The sequence below is a fragment of the Bactrocera neohumeralis genome, chromosome 4 (genome assembly GCF_024586455.1).
Source record: "Bactrocera neohumeralis isolate Rockhampton chromosome 4, APGP_CSIRO_Bneo_wtdbg2-racon-allhic-juicebox.fasta_v2, whole genome shotgun sequence".
In the NCBI taxonomy this organism is placed as follows: domain Eukaryota; kingdom Metazoa; phylum Arthropoda; class Insecta; order Diptera; family Tephritidae; genus Bactrocera; species Bactrocera neohumeralis.
In genome coordinates, this window is record NC_065921.1 from 64,618,511 (window position 1) to 64,639,291 (window position 20,781).

A 20,781-nucleotide genomic window follows, 5' to 3' on the forward strand; every position below is an offset into this window, starting at 1 on the left:
AGTTCACATATGTACAGACAGACGGACGGACAGACGTACATGACTAAATCGACTCAGCTAGTCACGCCTATCGTTTATGTATACGAGTATATTTTATAGGGTCTTCGACGTCTCCTTCTGTGTGCTAGAAACTTCGTAGCGAAACCTTGTTCATTATATAAAATATGAAAGGAGAATTATGTAAGGAGTGAAAATCAAAGTCGGATATATAAGATTAACCAACAAGCACGACGTGCTGTTAAAACAAAACGCAAATTTGGTCGAAATTAGTTCTGTTTGTTTCTTTACTGGAGATATTTGCCATTTATGATTTAAAAAAAATGTCGAAGTTTTGACCAACATGACCCTGTTAAGCTATCTCCACCTGTTTATGCCAATTTTCGATGACTCGTACAGCATTTCATCTGGAATTTCGGCTATAGTTGTCTTCGAGCTCATCGTGCGTTGCTGGTTGATTGGCGTAAATCTTTGATTGAACATACTCCCAGAGAAAATAATCTAGAGGCCTTGGATTGCGTGATCTTGGCGGCCATTTGACTGGACCATTTCTCGGAATTAACGAGTCCCCAAACTTTGCAAGCAATGTGTTCATGTTAAGATTTGAAACATGAAGCAGCGCACTGTATTATTGGATATATAAATCATCCGTCAATTTCAGCAATTTGAAGGAAAAACGGTCAATATCTTGTAATAATTCTTATTGTGGATAATTCCTAGTAAAAAGATTACACTTAGGCAATTTCAAATGGATTCTTTGTGACTACCAAAACACTGCTTAAAGATTTTTGAATCCAACCGATACTTGTTAAGGTGATTGTTCGATTCCAGGTAGTTCACTTGGACGGCTGAACCTATAACAGCAAAGACTTGGCATATCTGGCTTAGCCTTTCTGCCAATCAAATAATTTAGTAGACTTTCCTCTAGACCTGAGGGATGAAAATTATATAATATTTCTCACTTCTTTTTTTCCGTTTTTTTAGTAATGAATATACCCGAATCATCGAAAACTCATTCTTATGACAAAATAAGAAACAAATTTTTGAAAGCAACTACAAAAAAGGTTTTCAATCAATATCGTGCCACAACCACCGTACTCGCCTGACTTAGCTCTGTGTGACTTCTGGCTGTTCAGCTAACTCAAACGACAGCTCCGGGGAAACCGTTTTGAGTCAAGTGAAGACATAAAAGGTGAATCTCTACGGATATTGAAGGCTATTCCGTAAATTGACTTTAAGAACTGCTTCGAGGTTTGGAAAAAATGTTGGCACAAACTTATTCTGGCCAAGGGGTATTACTTTAAGACGGACGACATACATTTTGAAGAATAAAGAATTTTGAAATTATTATTATACTTGTAGTTCATAATCTGCTAACCAAAACTGTCCTTCTTACTTGATTTCCATAGCATACCTTGCGAAATATGGTCATTACCTCTCAAATATACTAAATAAATGCAAAATTGTCCGTTTTACAAAACTAAATATTATATTTTGTTTAACAAAACTCTTATGCAATCTAATCTTCGCGGCAATTTTTGTTTCAAAAACAGACTTAAACTATAGTTTTTTATAATAAAAACTTATTTTAATAAGATGAAAATCATAAGTTAACCCGCTTATTTGAGTTGTGGACCCGCCCATTAGGATGTCAATCAAGCTATTAGCAAAATTATTACAAATAATTCCATAACAGCCAAATGGCCGCACCAACGCTGAGCACGAAATCCATTGGCAGCACGAATTTCCCCCGCATCGCCGACTCCACGCGATCGATTTCGATGATTTTCCGCGCACAACGCAGCCACTGTGTCATCGCGCACGCTTCCGACGCCGTGAATTCATACTCCTCCTTGGCGCTACCTTTCGCCGATGCAGTGCGTCCGCGCTGCAATACCGTTACACTCTTGCTGCCATTCAACTGCAACTCCAGCGTCGACCATTCGTAGTGGTGGCGATAGGCGAGGCGGCGCTTTCGCACTTCTGTACAGATGAGGCAGCGATCGAATAAGAACACCTTAGCGGCATACTTCTTGCGCGAACGATGATGATAAGCCTCGAACTCGGTGGCGCGTCGAAAGTAGCCCTGCGACGCCAGATTGAGCTGTAAGCATAAACAGTGGTTTAATTAGTACTCAAATTTATAGTTCAAACTCACCTCGGCTGACTCGTCTATCGCTGGCACGTCCTCTGCTTGATTGACTACCTCAAGTAGACGGCGCATGCGTGTCTCCAGTTTGCACACAGATGCCAGCACTGGCTTACAGCTGATGCCGCTTTTGTAGAATTCCTGGCGGGGTGAAGAAATCAGGGAGATTGTTTAAAATTGTTTAAGTGAGGCTTCGTAAGTACCATACTTACAGATATGAATTGCTGCAACAACAATGGATATCTGGTCAGTCTTTGTATGGGCTGTACAAGAAAACTGTCGATGCCCAATTTGTCGCTTATCTCATTCTGCACATTCTGCAAAGATACATAGATTTAAAAGATATTACATCTTTTCGCAAATAAAGATAATTAGTAACAAGTATAAGTATAAGTATAAGTATAAGTATAAGTATAAGTATAAGTATAAGTATAAGTATAAGTATAAGTATAAGTATAAGTATAAGTATAAGTATAAGTATAAGTATAAGTATAAGTATAAGTATAAGTATAAGTATAAGTATAAGTATAAGTATAAGTATAAGTATAAGTATAAGTATAAGTATAAGTATAAGTATAAGTATAAGTATAAGTATAAGTATAAGTATAAGTATAAGTATAAGTATAAGTATAAGTATAAGTATAAGTATAAGTATAAGTATAAGTATAAGTATAAGTATAAGTATAAGTATAAGTATAAGTATAAGTATAAGTATAAGTATAAGTATAAGTATAAGTATAAGTATAAGTATAATATAAGTATAAGTATATAAGTATAAGTATAAGTATAAGTATAAGTATAAGTATAAGTATAAGTATAAGTATATAAGTATAAGTATAAGTATAAGTATAAGTATAAGTATAAGTATAAGTATAAGTATAAGTATAAGTATAAGTATAAGTATAAGTATAAGTATAAGTATAAGTATAAGTATAAGTATAAGTATAAGTATAAGTATAAGTATAAGTATAAGTAATTTCAATATAAAACCTCCTTGTGAGCCTTCTACGTTGCTAACATAAAGATACTCCTCAAAAAATAAATATCTGCAAAAATTTAAGAACGACCCTTAATACACGACCTTTCCATACACTTTGTAATACATACATATAAGTGATCATAACAGTTAGTATGACAGAATAACTGCTGTGAGACATCTCCTGCATCGATGGCTTAACAAAAAGAAATTTTCACGGAGAGTTTTTAGACATCGTCGGAAGTTTTAAATCTTTATTTTACTCTGTTATTCCTCGAACGAATGATTTTTTTTTGATTACAACTATTTGTGTCTTGTGTAAAAATGTCTGCCACAAAACAAATTTTAAATTGTTTTCCTTCCTCTAAGTTTTAAGTTAAGGTTTTTACTAAAACACGTATTATTTTCTCTTTAGAAGACCCTGTAAGGAGTTATTTTGCCAGCACAGGCGCATGTTTTTTCTGTGGGATTATCGGGAATGGCGTCGCAATGCCCAAGTTTAAAATTTGTTTTTCCAAAAATTTTAGAATTTCTTTGTTTATAATGTATGTTTGTAATAATAAAAAATTTTATTTTTTATATGAGAAAAAAATTTGTTGAAAAAAGTATTTTTTTACCCGAGGAAATTCATGTAACTCCTTAATGAAAAGATAGAAAATATCGAACCCAGCGATCGATTCTTTTACCGATTTCTTATTTTTGAGTGTAAAGCGGGGTGTTTAATATACAAAGGGCACAATGTGTCTTAGGTCGTGTGACAAACCTCAATTAAATTTTCATCCAACTTTTTTACCTTTTATTATAAAAATATTAAAGACTCCCATTTAAGTCTCCCAATTATGTTTCAACTATATTTTATACAGAGCATAATTTACCTGCAACCACGGGCGTTGCTCCTGTCGCAACTGCATCGATGTCTTTTTGTTCATCATGAATATCACATAGCAATAAAACTCATTTTTCTGCAATATAAAAATATAAAGTGACATTGTAAGTAAGCATGTATGGCTATGCAAATAAATATTTATTTCAAAAAAGATATGCAGAAACATCCGGTGCGATAATAAGGGGTATTACCCTTGGAGCAAAATGTGTAATTCCCTTCAAAGAAATATATATGTAAGTATTTTATAATATGATGTAAAGTACGAGGTGATATGTAATTCTAACCCATTTTATATATAAGATAGATTATGTTAAAACATCACATAATCATTCACATACACATATATGATTTCTTAATACTGTAATTAATAGTAATTTTCTTGAAATTTTCCAAAATGTTTTACAATATAGAAATAACCTTCCTTTCGCGACAATATGTCAAACGAATTCATAAAGAAGTATTAATATTTTTAGTAAATTGTTTATAAAAAAAGAAGAAATGCTTAAAAAAAAGAGGCTTACGGTGTAATGATTTTTCCCCTCTTTAAACATGCCTGACAAACTTATTTATTGAAAAAGAAAGACAGATAATAAATAAGACAATAATTTAATATAAGATTCTGAAGCAAGTTATTCTCAGAACACATGAAAATCTAAGACCAATGAAGGCCCTTCCCCTAAGTTGCTATTTTATTACATAATTATTGAAGAAAATTGCAGCAATTTAACCCTTAATAGTCTTCCCACACAATGAAGCTTTAAATTTATTACTCATTTAGTATTTAACTGACAATAATTTGATCACATTTGTTAGAAGGTTTTAGGTTAATTCTGTTCGAAAGTAAAATTATTGTGATTTTAATTAAACTAAACTTTTCACAAACGCAAAACCTTTTTTAGGTTTCCGTCACATGATTATTGCTTAAGCTAAATCGAATGCATTTGAGCTCTAAACAGGATGATTTAATTCACACTTTAATTGCTTCAATTTACTTGTTTACGGTTATCAATAACTTTTAACATTCTCAGTTCTTAAACATAATTATTCGGCTTGATTGAGTCAGTATAAACACCAAAATGGTTGACTCAAATTACAACTACTACTATGGTCTGAAAATAGTAAGATCTTTTAATTTAAATTTTTTGCGAAAACTCATTCGTCGAAATATTTTTTTTTGTTTGGTATGGCTGTCAGTGACATCAATGCCAAATGTCACATCAAAATAATCATTAGCGTTTCGTATACGCTTGTCTTTCTGAAGTACATAACGAGCATTCGGCGATTTTTACGATGAGTGAAATTATTCAAATATCAAATTTCTGGCGCGGAAACATTCGGAATGTTGGAAAAAGCTTTCGGTGACAATTCTTTATCGCGAGCAAGTCTTTTTGATGGTACTAATTATTCAAAATGGTTGAGAGCGCGTGGTGCTTGAGAATTGACAATTAGCAGTCTTACTGATATCATTGGATAATCGGAAGGATCATTGAATGCTATTTTGAAAGATTATTTGGGCGTAAGAAAAGTGAAAGCACGAATGGTTCAAAAGTCACCATTTTTTATTTCGAAAACCAGCGTCGCGTTAACGTCTGTGAAACAATGCATTTCGACTACCAGAATGATATGAAATGTATTAGCGATGAGTCTTAGATCTACGCTTACGACCTGGAAACAGACGATCAATCGACCGAATATCGTGGAAAAAGTGACCCGAAGCCGAAAAAATCACGTCAAAACAGGTGAAAAATCAAAAATCTTCTTCTTAATTGGCGTAGACACCGCTTACGCGATTATAGCCGAGTTAACAACAGCGCGCCAGTCGTTTCTTTTTTTGCTACGTGGCGCCATTCGCGAGGACATCAACCAGCTGGGCAGCGGCACCTTCGCAATTAAGGATCCGGACATTCCATTTGCATGCCTTTATATCGTAGTCCTTATTTCGTTTGCCATGGTCGTCAACAAAAGGGGGGTCTCTCATCCGAGACAGTTGGTAATCTTTCATTGGGAGGGGGTTTTTTACGTGGCAGGTCCCAAACCCAGCGCACAACCCTATGTAGGGGATGTTTCGCCTTCTCACTTTAGCTCGCCTTCGAACGGATGTTCTTAGGCTACCCAAAGGATACTTGGTCAAAGACCGGAAGTTGTGAGCTGCTTGAGCCATGTGTAAAAGAATCGCTTCTGGCCATTCCCAAGTGAATGGCGATCAGAGAACTTTCCTCACTTGCGTGAACTTCTACACATGACTCCATCCTCCAAAATCAAGATTATATTCACAGTTTTTTTCGATTATCAAGTTGTGGTGCACTCGGAATTCCTTCCAAACGTCCAAACTGTCAACATGGAATACTATTTGAGTATTATGCGTCATTTACGCGAAGCTATTCGTAAAACGAAGCTGGAATTATGGGCCGACCACTCTTAGTTTTTGCACAACGACAATGCACCGTAGCATACGGCATTGATTCTTCGTGAGTTTTTCACCAAATTTTCAACCAATATCGTGCCGCAACCACCGTTTTCGCTTGGTATAGCTCCGTGTGACTTCTGGCTATTCAGCAAACACGAACGACCGCTCCGGTTAAACCGTTTTGAGTCAATTGAAGACATTAAACGTGAATCGCTACGTGCATTGAATGTTATTCCAGAAATTTACTTTAACAGCACGTTGGCACAAGTGTATTGAAGCCAAGGGGGATTTCCTGAGGGGAACGACATAGATTTTGAAGAATAAATTAAACGTTTTAAAAAAAGTCTTACTATTTTTTGGTCATAGTGATAAATGTTTGAATTAATTATTCTATCTGAACCTGGCCTTAGGCAAATTTTGCTTTCAGAAATTTCCATTTTTGGTGAAGATAAATGGCAAAAAACGTGCAAAGGCGAAAAAGATTGAAAATTGTGAATTTTAACAGATTATTTTGGCTGACTTTAGGTAAAAACAATGCAATATTTGATGATAAAACGAATGGGCTTTTGCCCAAAAATTCGCAAACCTCTCAAACTGCCCTCATTTATTACATTTCTTCGGCTTTTTTTACAAATTGCTTGTATTAAAAATTGTAAACATCTTTATTTATTGCATACAATTTCGCACATTGACCTACTATAACTCATTTAAATTTACTTCAGTCAAACAAATGTTCACTTGACTACCAAAGCACGTAAACAAGAAAACGTAACTTAAAAAATATACGATGCACTAGTAAAAACACCTGGCAAGGCCAGCGCAATTTGCGAATACTAAATAATATGCAAATATTTATTTACTGGAGCTTCGACTGCGAAAAATATATAAACTTAAAAAGGGAGCGTGACAAATGAGGGATTAAATAGGAATATAGGAAATAATATATAATAGGAAATGTTTGTTGTAAACATTTTTATTTTTGAATTATATGGCAGGTATTATCCAAATTAAAGGATTTTTCGAAGATTTTAAATTAAGGAAAATAATGTTCGAAATTAGAGTGGTTCATTTGAAAAATGAATACGTTTATATTGGCCTTTTTAAGCAGTGATTGTGTTTGTGGCCAATGATCGGTCGTCACTTTTATTGTAATTTGTACTATATATCGATTTGTACTATATATACATATATAGTATCTATATAATATTGTTTCAGTATGCAATATTTACTTGCGATCTTCATTGGATCCTACAGAGTATCCTGTATTAACTGTTTTTAGAGATCGCATCCTGTCGGTTATTTTATAATCGAGTAATTTTGTTATCGATACTGCGCGAAGCTAGTTATTTTTCTATCTTGGTCATCATAATTTTGTTTTCTGAACCACTCACACATCTAAGTTGCTTTCAGTTCTGAACTCAGTGTTAGTGATTAATAAATCGAACAAACTATACCAATTATTCAAATGAACTGGCAACACTTCGTGTGCAGTTCTGTGATATCCTATACTCTTAGTTGGTAAGACCGCATAACCATATAATAACGGATTTTTTATTTGCTCCGAAAATAAATAGTCAAATAACAAGATATTCCATCGCTAGAGCATCTGGTTTTTACTTCTTTTGAATGTTTAACTTTTAAAAGAGCTTCATTTTTCATTTCCTTCGCTTTAGTTTTAGACGAGTTTTATTTCAAAGCCCTTTACTTGGTATTGGTGCCATGAAAACTATGACTCTGAGAATTAAAATTCTAAAGCGACCATTTGAAAGGCGCCAAGTCTACAAGGCGAAATAAATAAAATAAAATAATAATTTTTTCTTTGCCTTAAAAACCATTTTATGTTCCAACATGCTTTTTGTTGACATATCAATTGCCAATTTACGCATAATAACTTTAAGTAACCATAATTAAACTAACAGACAAACATTTTGCTTGCATAAATGGCATCACCAAAAAAATTGTATATTGTGAAACAAATTTTTAATTAATATTCCCGGCACAGCAATGCACACGACTGCTCATAAATACATACATAATTATTTCAAAACATTAGCCTTGCTTTACTTTGCTCTACTTCAGCCCACACCTTCTACGCAATTGTATGTATGTAATGAGAAGTGGAATGAACTAGATGAAATAAATCACAGCCCATTTGGAGGCAAAAAAGCTACACGCGATTGGAATGGAAAAGCCGAAACTCGCGAGAATGGCAGCTGTCAATTTGAGATGTTTTCAACACCTGCGATCAGAAAAAAATTCCTTAGCAATTTTTATGCAAATTCAATACGGAACTTGAAGTTTTTTTTTATTAATATTGAGCGTGTTTAGACTTGGACAATTTTATTGCTATTTTATTCATTTGTCTTTGTTTCTTCAAATACTGGGAATACTTTCATCATTTTAACATGCGACCATGTCCACCACTCGTCTACTCAATTACTGTCGCGCAATTGTCGCACTTCTGATGGGGGGATTTATTGTTGTTATATATAGGGGACTCACACTTGTCACAACGCATCGTAAAATTATAAAATCATAAATTTTTACACTTTTTTTAAAAAAATGTTAGTGGAAAACGTTAGAGTTATTGTGCCGAAATTACTCGAGATACCTTGTACAATACAAAAAATCGGTAGATTCAAATAATGCAAAAATATGATTTAAAATTATTTAAAAAAAATTTCCGATAAAATAAAATATTTTTTTTTTTAGCTTAAATCGATTTAAATTAAATTAATATATTGCTACAGATATTGCATAAAGTTGTCGACTTCATCTACCGCATTTAAAAATAGAAGAGAAACAAGCCTGTTGTAAGTTTTAAAGCACGTTTAAGGATTTTTTACTTCTGGAATAGCTTCTTTAAGTTAAGTTGCTTCTTCATAGAAATCAAATTTCGATCATTAACTTTTTGATCTTTTGGTCTTTTTGATAACTGGTACTTGATTTATACTTAGTTTGATTTGCGATTTCATAATAAACAGACTTTCTCCGGACCGATGTTTGCAAGTTTATTACCAAAATCACTCGATGAATCGTCCAATATTTGATTGGCATACTCGCCCAGCAGAAGCGGTAATTACACAAACTATGAATCTGTTTCAAACCAAGTTTACTCTAGGGGATCACTATTGCTGCGGTGGGGAAAAGTATCAAATAATACACGAATACGTCCACCCGCCATCGTGCGCACGAATTGAAGCTGTGGTCATCCATTCCCAATTTCGGCAAGAAGTGGTTGAAAGTTTGTCTTCTCGGATGGCATTTTTAAAAGATGATGGCAAATCCTTTTTTCTGGGAAAACAGGTGTCTAAAAAACACACTTTCTGTACCATGTTTGTTAAACAATGCTACAAAAAATAACAGTACATTTTGCTTTCCCTCATTTTGTAATCTAATACAATGAGCATATAAATTCACAAATCAAATGGCAGCATTGCCAGCTAAAACAAAGTAGTTCAAAAGGTCAGACATTCTACTTTGGTAGTTACAGTCAAAGAAACGTGCATAACCTAACTATACAACCTATCAACTATCAAAATGACAAATTGTGCGACAAACTACATTCATTTTATAAAAAAGTAAATATCATTAAGGTAAAATTAATATGTCATTTTATTTGAATTTTATTAAGGAAAGCTGCCACATAGATACTTATGTTTGTAAGTTTTTATGTATACCCACATATGTATGTATACATATGTTTGCGTAGGTAAACAATATCACGTACGGGAACTGCGGTGCGCATAAATGCATATAAATTGCTTTAACGGCACCGAAACAAAGATAGTGGGAATTTTTCGTGGAAATAATAGGAATTGTTGCGTGATTGTAATCAGAAAAGTGATATAGTTACTATATATGCATATATGTATATTGCAACTTTATTATTATTTTCATGTTTAATGATTTTTGAAATAATTGCAAGGCAGTTGGTGAAATTAATTTCTTGCATAGTTTTGTGGTGAAATTTAATTTATTCACCTCATTTTATTTTTAAAGATGTCTAAAACAAAAGAATTTTTTTTGGCTGAAAATAATTTTTATACTCTCGCAACAATGTTGCTAACGAGAGTATTATAGTTTTGTTCACATAACGGTTGTTTGTAAGTCCTAAAACTAAATGAGTCAGATATAGGGTTATATATACCAAAGTGATCAGGGCGACGAGTAGAGTCGAAATCCGGATGTCTGTCTGTCCGTCCGTCTGTCCGTCCGTCCGTGCAAGCTGTAACTTGAGTAAAAATTGAGATATCATGATGAAACTTGGTACACGTATTCCTTGGCTCCATAAGAAGGTTAAGTTCGAAGATGGGCAAAATCGGCCCACTGCCACGCCCACAAAATGGCGGAAACCGAAAACCTATAAAGTGTCATAACTAAGCCATAAATAAAGATATTAAAGTGAAAGTTGGCACAAAGGATCGCATTAGGGAGGGACATATTTGGAAGTAATTTTTTTGGAAAAGTGGGCGTGGCCCCGCCCCCTACTAAGTTTTTTGTACATATCTCGGAAACTATTATAGCTATGTCAACCAAAATTTACAGAGTCGTTTTCTTCAGGCATTTCCATATACAGTTCAAAAATGGAAGAAATCGGATAATAACCACGCCCACCTTACAAAGGTTATGTTCAAAATCACTAAAAGTGCGTTAACCGACTAACAAAAAACGTCAGAAACACTAAATTTTACGGAAGAAGTGGCAGAAGGAAGCTGCCCCCAGGCTTTTTTTAAAAATTGAAAATGGGCGTGGCGCCGCCCACTTATAGACCAAGAAGCATATCTCAGGAGCTACTAGACCGATTTCAATGAAATTCGGTATATAATGTTTTCTTAACACCCTGATGACATGTACGAAATATGGCTGAAATCGGTTCACAACCACGCCTTCTTCCAATATAAAGCTATTTTGAATTCCATCTGATGCCTTCTTTGTATAATACGAGTATAAACATTAGGAACCAATGATGATAGCGGAATAAAACTTTACACAAATACGGTATTTGAAAAATATGTAAATGACGGATAATGAAATCTCGATTATCACTTTACCATGCGAGAGTATAAAATGTTCGGTGACACCCGAACTTAGCCCTTCCTTACTTGTTCTAAGTATGTTGACTATATTCTTCATCAAAATTGGTATTAAAGCAAACTTTAAAGTTAAGTACAAACATAGTTAAAGGTTGGTATGCAGCTCTCAAGTAATTGCTCAAGGAAAAAAATACATTATTTCTCAAGTAATTTTGACAGCTGGTTACGCATTGTGAATGATCTACATTAGAAGAGCAAGAGAGAATAAACAAAGAAAACAAACTTTGTGCGTAATATGTACATATGTATGTGTGTATGTGTATGGTAACATAAATATTTTTATTGAGATTTAAGAAATGTTGTTGATGATTGGTAGGTTTTATGCAACATTTCAAAATGGAATATACTTCATAATAATGATTTCAACTAATTTAGGACGAATTTGACGATTACTTCGAATTTCCTTCAAGAAACAATTGTTGATTTGATGTTTCTTCGCAAAACAAGGTTTGCCATATTCACATTTTACTGAAAAAAGTATCAAAAATTAGTACTAGATTTCTTGAGAGCTGCGTACTAGCACAAGTAAGTTTGTCGCAGGAAAGTATCTTGACCGTTTCTTAAGCGTTTTTTTATATGAAGTTTTTACGTTTCTTGAGAGCTGCGTACTAAGCTTAAGGTAATAGTCTGGTAACTTGGGTTGAAAAAATGGAAACAATTTTCTTTGCTTAATTTGAAAGTACAACGTCTTGAGAATATACTGTGAAAATTTCATACAGAAATTCGAAATATTTCGGGAGTTATAAAGAGCTTCCTAGAGCGCCTCGGAGTTGTTGAACTTTAAACGATTTTTCTCAAAACATTGCTTTTCTGGTCGGCCCGGGTCCTAACTTTTTCTACTGAACCGATTTCTTTAAAATTTTAACAGGCTATTCTACACACTTATAGTTCTCGTCGGTACTAACGAAAATTTTTTTCACACCTAACTTTTTATTTTACAACCCTTTCTTTGCTAAAATAAAAGGACTTTTTTTTAAAGTCCGCCATTACCTTTGAAATTTAACTTCAGTAGTTCCGACCAGAATGATATGTCTATAGATTAAGAATAATCAAGAATATTTGATTTTAGATAACGTCAACAGCCAAAATCACCCGGGCCACCCACGAGCATTTTTTTGAGATTCCAACTTCGAGTGACGATAATAATAGTAATAAAGTATTAAATTTTTTCAAATAAATTTTTTTTTTTGTATTTTCAATATGTAAATAAAAACACTCTAAATATTTAAGATAATTCATTTTTATTTTTCTATAAAAAACCACCCTCTAAAGAAGTCATGAAAATAGGCATAAGTTACCAGACTACTACCTTAGGTAAGAACGCACATTATTGAGGTTATTTTATACTTTTGCTAAGTATTGAAGTTCATTAAAACTATTTTTCGAAGCTAAATTCAACTTTTTTTTTAAGTTATTTAATATTTTAGCAAAATTTTGACGATTGGGGCTTACTAAAACAGATGTCTGTATAAACCTTCTTGAGATTAAATAAATTTTCAAGATTGCGGTTATGTAAATATTTTAGCTAAATTTTAAATAAAGCTTGAAGTTAAGTAAAACAAGTAAGGAAGGGCTCAGTTTGGGTGCAACCGAACATTTTATACTCTTGCAACTTGCAAGAATCAAAGCCAGGTGTAAAACCAATCATATAGAGTATAGTCAGCCGGATGTTCGAAAATCCTGATATTAGTTATATAGGTGCTAGGCTAAGTTTTCGCTCACATTTACCTATTTTAGGCACAAAGATACACTATCTTATTTTCATTATATCATATATTGGCCGATATATGTGGTGTAAAGTCACCCTGAACTTCGAAAATCTTTATAATAGGTATATGGGGGTTAAAGGAAGTATTGGTGCGATTCACCAATTTGACACACAAACAAACCATTGTCGGAGTAGTACTGTCCCTGAATTTCAATTATACAAGGTGCGTTCTATATGTCGACTGTTGCGTTAGAATTTGCTACTTTATCGATTGTCCAGTGAGATTTTCATGACATTTCAGTAATTGGAAGTGAAGTTATTGCGTTTTAAGCGTCAGTATGTTTGTGTTATCGGTGCGAAAATGAGCTTCAAACAAAGAGCCAACATTAAATTTTGTTTTAAAAATGGTAAAACTTTTACCGAAACGTTTCAATTGATGAAACAAGTTTATGGCGATGATTGCATATCCCGTAGCAGAGTGCACGAGTGGTTTCAACGTTTTCAAAGTGGTCGTGTTGACATAAATGACGATCAAAGATGTGAGCTAATCAAAATCCGTGCTCACTAGAAATTCCATTGAAACTGTACGTGAATTCATCAAAAATCAGCCGAAATCATCATTGAAATTCATGGAAATGGAATTGAACATCTCCAAAACATCGATTTATCGCATTTTGACCGAGCATTTGGGCTTATGAAAGGTGTGTGCACGGTTTGTTCCGCACAAATTGACTGACAACCAAAAATTCGAAGGACATCATTAAAGAGGTAAAAAAGGACAAAAACTTCCTTTACAATATTGTGACTGGTGATGAAACGTGGTGTTTCCAATATGATCCCGAAACGAAACGCCAGAGTGCTGAATGGAAGGCACCGGACGAGCCAAAACCCAAAAATAGCGCATGGAGAAGTTAAAAGTGAAGACAATGCTGATTTATTTTTATGATTCCAAGGGCATTGTTCACAAAGAATTTGTTCCACCCGGCCAAAACGTTAATGCGGTATTCTACCTTGGAGTTTTAAAAGATGAAAGATTTCATCGATCGACGCTGGTGACCGATTATTTGACCAAAAATCACATTTTAAACATTAACCACTCATCAGACATTGGCCGATATTTTCGAACAAAAGTCAACTATAGGTACAGAGGTCCACATATGGTACCTAGGGGCTTGAACAGTTTTTGTCGGATTTGAACCATTTTTAGCCACAAAGTGGCATATACAAAAAACATTTTTCGTGCAAAATTTTGTCCCTTTATATAAATTGCTTCTTGATTTGTGTACTAGAAACTTAAAGAATCAAATGGAATTTACAGTTGTGCTATATGAGAAGTAGGGGTGTTTGTGTTCCGATTTCGTCCATTTTCACAATGTGACATCAAATTACCAAAAGAATACTACGTTCTAAATTTTGTCAAAATCGGTTTGGGCGGGTCCCGAGATATGGAATTTCACCAAAAAGTGGGCGGTGCCAAGCCCATCGTCCAATTTTCATACTGACTCCTATGAACCTCTCTTAAGCCATCGAGGAAGTAAAATTTAATGTCTCTGACGTATTTCGTTATTTATTTATTGCACTTTTATTGGTTTTTAACAGTACCATTATATGGGGAGTGAACGGGGTTATCCTCCGATTTCATCCATTTTCACACTGTCAGTAGAGGTTCTTATAATAGTTAGTTAGGAGTTTAGGAGATATGTACATAAAACTTATTAGAGATCGTAGCCACGCCGACTTTTTAAATATTTTTTGCCCACAAGTGCCCCTTACTACTGTTATCCCTTGTATCAAATTGCAGCTTTATATATATCATATACATATCTTTATTTATGTCTTTTTATGCGTTTTCGATCGTTTTTGGCCCGATTACGTCCATCTACGAACTCGAATTTTTTTTTGTACTAAGGAACCCGTATACCAAGTTTCATCAAGATATCTTCATTTTTACTCAAGTTACAGGTTGCACGGACGGACGGAAAGATGAACAGTCAACCGGATTTGAACTTTTCTCGTACCTATCTCGCTTCGTTCTAGGTGATACGAGCAACCGTTAGATGAACAAAACTATAATACTCTGTAGCAACTGGTTGCAAGAGTATAAAAATAAATGTTCTTTGGAATGATAATAAACATTCCCATTAAATATGAAGATTCTATGTTTTTTCTTTAAAAAAATTGGGAACCTCGAAATGGAGTCTCCGACGTTTTCTTTCCTGTGTTACAAACTTCGTAGCAAACTGAATACACGCTGTTCAGTGTATAAAATATGAGTATAATAACAAACAAAAATGTTAAAGGTTATGTAAATACTTAAGGCAAATTTGAGAGATTTCCAATGCCCAAGTGCAAGTAATTCCACAATTAAATACGCGTTAGACCGCATAATTTCAATAACACACACACATAATAGTATTTGTCAGGCATACATCAATTCCCAGTAGCCTAGGCCTAGGAAAGTCCCGCAAATCTCTCTGGCGACCACTGCGTATTTGCCTTCCATATTAGGCGTGAAACACTGGATGTATGACGGTGTGTAGGAATGTGCCTATGGCATATATGTGTGCCAACTCATGCCACTAAGTCTCCTCAATCATTGTGCAAATACTCATAGATCATGCAACATTGCGTTGCAGCTTGGAGTTGCAAAGGCGGGCGAGAGATAATGAATGAGTGCGTTGCTCGTAGAAAATATGTGGAAATAATGGAGTCGCAGTGCTTGTTTCTATGCAAATTACAGTTATGCTGGCCACACACAAACTCGCATGTAAATTATGTTGATAAAATGTTAGAAAACGACAAACGACCACACGACAATTGAGATAATGGATTTATAAATGTTCCTCCTACCATTTTTGACGCAAGTCCAACCAAGCAGTGGATAAAATGAAAGGCAGGGGTAGGTAGTTGTTTTTTAATATCAAAGGGAAGTAGTAAACGGAAATAGACCCATTTGGAAATATTGTAACGGTAATCAGATAGAATTTTTAATTTAGATTATGATTAGTTATTAAATTCCAGAGAAAATATGTCATCACATATTTTTTTTAATTCCCAAACAGATTTGCTTAACGCTACGACTATGTTCCTATCTTAATAATTTGGTCAAGTGAAATTGAATCACTTACATATGTAACTGTCCACCTTTTTAAGAAAGTGTAGTATCAACCGGAATAAACAAATTTCAAATATGGAAAACTCCAATAATAAATTTTCAACAAAATTTGGAATACCACCAACATAGAACGAAACTATGAAACTATTAAAGCTTTCATAAAGCATATGCCATGAGATTTTGATCTCCCTATGACAGAGAGCGAGAGAGAGAGAGAGAGAAAAAGCAACATGCTGAAGATATCGACACCGATTGAGCTTTAATATCTCCAAAGTCTAATACATGTTGTTACCTCTAAATTATGACATGATAATGCAGACAAATTGTTCCAAGCTTCTCAACAAATTGTTGATCTTGGTGATGAGTAATTTTTGCGATTTGAGATTTTATGATCTAACCTCTCCTCTTGAATTTTATAACAAGCTACATATTTGTTTAATATCTTTAGGATAAAAAGTTTCCTGAGCTTCTCTAGGCTATAGAAATGGTATTGTAAACCTAAATGTAAAATAAAGGCAACACGATTCGAATTCTAATATTTAGAAATTTATTGCACGGGATATATTCAATATGTAGGTAGGCAGGTAGGTATGTAGAGTGACCGTCTCACGACACACCTAGGCCTTTAGGAGACCCATTGCCTTATTCTATTGGTTCCTCTCTGAACCATCCCGTACTTTTAATGAAGTTCTTTCGTACAAAAGTTTTATCTGTGCAACCTCCAAAACCTCGTCAAGAAACCCTTGGCCAATAGTTGTGATTCTTTTCTCATAGAAGACCGTGAGGAATCTTTTTTGACGAAACCTTAGAAGACTTTTGTGGTTACAAAGGCGCTGGCTATGTGAATATATGTATATATTTAAATATATTCCTTGTTATGAGCGCACTCCCACCAGATCCCTTAACATGAACTAAGTGTCGAATTGATTACATTTCTCCAACTTCTCTGAACAATCGCTCAATACTTTCCCCAGATTGAATTCAGTTTATCATATTACAAAGTCGCTTTTCTACTTTCACGTTCTCTTTGAGTTTATACTCTGCCCTTACATCCTCTATGTTTACAGCCTAAGCCTCTGACGTTTAGCTGTCGACGGTACGTTGATAATTACCAGCTGGGTGGTTACTTTTGTTTGCTTCCATTTGAATTGAGAGTTAACTCTGTGTACACACACTCCGTGAATAAATATAGGCGTTTGCTTGTTTGCCGGCTTGTTATGGGCAGTCGTTTATGGTATTTAAATCGAAAAGCAAATATTTGATGCTGCCTGCCAGTCGCAAAATGAATGACTTTATTAAAATTATAAGCAATATTTGCAGGCAATGCAGTAGATAATGGCAAGGGACTTTGAATGCAATGCAACAGATGAACGCAACGAGGCAGACAGTTAAATATGTAGTACATATTCCCCTGAAGTATACTTTATCAACAATAAAGTAAAGGGAGGGATTAATGCATTCCAATATACATAAGTACATAGGTGCATTATAAATTATGTAATACAAAGTTATGCAAAGAAAAGATAATACTATAAGCCTATAAAATAATATTATATATAAAGTAACCTCAAATGATTGATCCATAACTGCCTGACTTTTACCCACTCTGGAACTGTCCAATCAAAGAGATTTGCAGAGAAAAATTTGGTCTAAAGATTACGTGTACCTAAGGACTATATACTCAATCTATAAATCTTATAAATAATCTTCGGAAAAAAACAGCAAATTTGAGCTTTTCTAAAACCAAAAAACAACCTCAAAACAACTTTATGAAATTATTGGAGTTTCCGCTGAATATTAAACCCTAGCATTTAGCCCAGTTGGAGAGTCTAAGCCCATCGATTATAAGAGACAAGCTTATAATTTCTAGAACAATGTAATATAATATTATTTGTTATAAAATATTTCTAGCAGTAAATTAATTGTATTAATTTAATAATTTGTTGATTAATAAATTAAAACTTTTTGAATGAATTTCTAAATTTAATAACGTTTGAAATTTCAGTAAAAAACTTTACTCAACTGGTTCCATCCAGGATCGAACTGGAGACCTTCTGCGTGTAAAGCAGACGTGATAACCGCTACACTATGGAACCATGTGATTTTGAGTTGCCAAAGTGTTGTTTCCATTTAAACACTTTAGATGATAGAACGTGTATGAAAATGAGTGTTTAGTAAATTAATTAGAAATTATTTAGGAAGTATTTCATTCAAACTGAACTCGTTTAATTTCATTTAATTTAATTTTTTTTTATTTCATTTTAGTACTATTTTTTATATTTATTTGTTTTTTATTTCCAGTTAAATTTAAATTTATTTCTTTTATTTTCACCTGTTTTAATTTATATGTTATTTATTTGTTATTTTCTATTTTACTTTATGTAATTTAATTTAATTTAATTTGATTTTTTATGTGACTGTTTTTTTTTTTTAATTTTTTATTCTAGTTTTTATGTTTTTTGTTTACCAATTGTAATAAGATTTATTTATTATTATTTATTTGGTTTCGTAATTCAAAAAAGACTATACACTATCGGCGGTGTTGACTCTTAACTCCGTTATAAGAGAGTTCGTTCTAAATAGTTTTTTTTTTGTTTTGCTTCCCTCAATAATATACGATGTCGAGTCGCCCGCATTACCGCCAAAAAGTAGCTTGAAGTACTGAGTCCGGAGAATCCATTAAATCCGAGTCCATTAAATTACACTTTCGTTTTCAGTTTCATTTTCAAAATGGTTAATATGAATATTTGTCAATGAAAAAAAATCCAATATACATTTTTTTCAAAATTATAATAATTTTTCTACTTTTCTTTTTGAATTTCGAACACATGCTTATCATTAGAAAAATATATGTATGTACATTAAAAAGTTTTTTACTTTTAACATAATTTAGATATAAGCTATCTTATCTTTTAAGTAGGATCAAAGTAGAAAAAGTGTGATCAATTTTATTAAAATCGTTCCAGTAGTTTGGGAGTTTACTTCGGACAAAACGTGACACGTAATTTTTTCGTATGTAGATATATTACCTGTGGGTTATCTAGAAAAACAAATTGTGCTAATATAACGAGATAAGCGTTTATGTGCAGCAGCTGTACTGTAATTATCAAAAAATACCGTTATTATCTATATGTAATTATTCTCAATTAAAGTTGGCGCTCCCCAAATATTAAGCAACCTCCCACACAAATTTCAAGCTGCTAGTTTCGCGTTAGTAAAGACAGCGAGAATATTATAGCATGCATACATATTCAATATACATATATGTACATATATACCTATATAGATGTTTTATTACATATAACACGTATAAAAATTTTTCTTCATCAACTCAAATTGCAATTTTTTCACTACAAAGTTTCAATTAAGCTTTGTCACAAATGCATATACATATGTAGTTGAAGATACATATACGAAACAATACAAAATTTAGCTATAATTAATTGATGGCACAGATAAAATGCAAAATTATATATTTATGTACTAACACATGCATATATATTTGTATGTCTCGCAATATTATATTACATATTGTATAGCAATAAAAAATTTGCAAGGAGTGATGAAATGCAGACAGAATCGAGACTTTTATACCCCAGCTTTTTTAAGGAAAACATTGTATATACGACTTTTTCACAATCATTTATTTTAAGACTACCGCTTCTAAGTAATTAAGATAAAAGGAATCTACCTTTTACTACTACTTAGCTACTAGTAGCATACTTAAACTAATTGCAGATCTCTTATGGGATTGAATAAAGATTATAAAGGATTGCTACCAGCTGGAAATGACATTTCATTTCTTAGTGAAAAAACTTAAAGTCAAAGCACGAAAATCTTCGAATTCGTGTTGGTTTGATTGGACTGAAATGAAAAACTAAGGCACAGTGAGCATCTGTCCGTCTTCATGTAGAACGAAGCTGGAAGCTCATCAGCCATAACTCCATATTTCAGACAAAGTATGTATATTGGTCAGAAAGCATAATCTTATTTATCGTTTATCTTTTTGATGAAAAGTGCAGATACTATAAATGCATATCAGTCGCCTCAACAGTAAGTTAAAATCGTCAAGCTTGGTTATATCAAGACAATTAAAAGACCATTATTTCAATGAAAAAATTGGTTATAAACCATTATATATTGAAATAAATGCAAGACATTTCCAAATCGTTTCTTTTGTGACCCATTTTGAATGCTTTTCTGAACTCGCCTAGTCAAAAGAACACATTTCACATTTTCAGAACACTTCTGTTTTCATAACTTGCTCAAAAATCTAATATATCTAACATTGTTTATTGAAATCATTATAGTTTTACGTAGAATGATATTAGTTTTCAAAGTTACCATGTAATTTAAAAGATAGCGTCTGGATATGGTTTCTGATGAAATAGTTCAGTTAGATGGTTGGTCTGATCTGGCTTTTCAGATAGGTGACAACATGAAATTT

The 20,781-nt window shown here is 33.4% G+C and overlaps 1 protein-coding gene and 1 non-coding gene across 3 annotated transcripts in view; both read right to left on the reverse strand.

Moving 5' to 3' along the window:
- Positions 1-1,460: 1,460 nt before the first annotated feature.
- The window catches only part of LOC126756246 (pleckstrin homology domain-containing family G member 4B), a 46,196-nt gene continuing 26,875 nt past the window's right edge, over positions 1,461-20,781 (reverse strand). For both annotated transcript variants that reach the window (XM_050469184.1, XM_050469183.1), the window contains 4 exons: positions 3,998-4,084; positions 2,359-2,463; positions 2,156-2,287; positions 1,461-2,101 (listed from right to left, as the gene is read on the reverse strand). In XM_050469184.1, the coding sequence (XP_050325141.1) occupies positions 1,673-2,101; positions 2,156-2,287; positions 2,359-2,463; positions 3,998-4,084 (753 nt within the window). In that variant the 3' untranslated portion in view covers positions 1,461-1,672. The remainder of the gene's footprint in view (positions 2,102-2,155; positions 2,288-2,358; positions 2,464-3,997; positions 4,085-20,781) is intronic.
- Positions 18,358-18,430, reverse strand: Trnav-uac (transfer RNA valine (anticodon UAC)). Its single transcript has one exon. It is a non-coding gene; the product is annotated as a tRNA-Val (tRNA).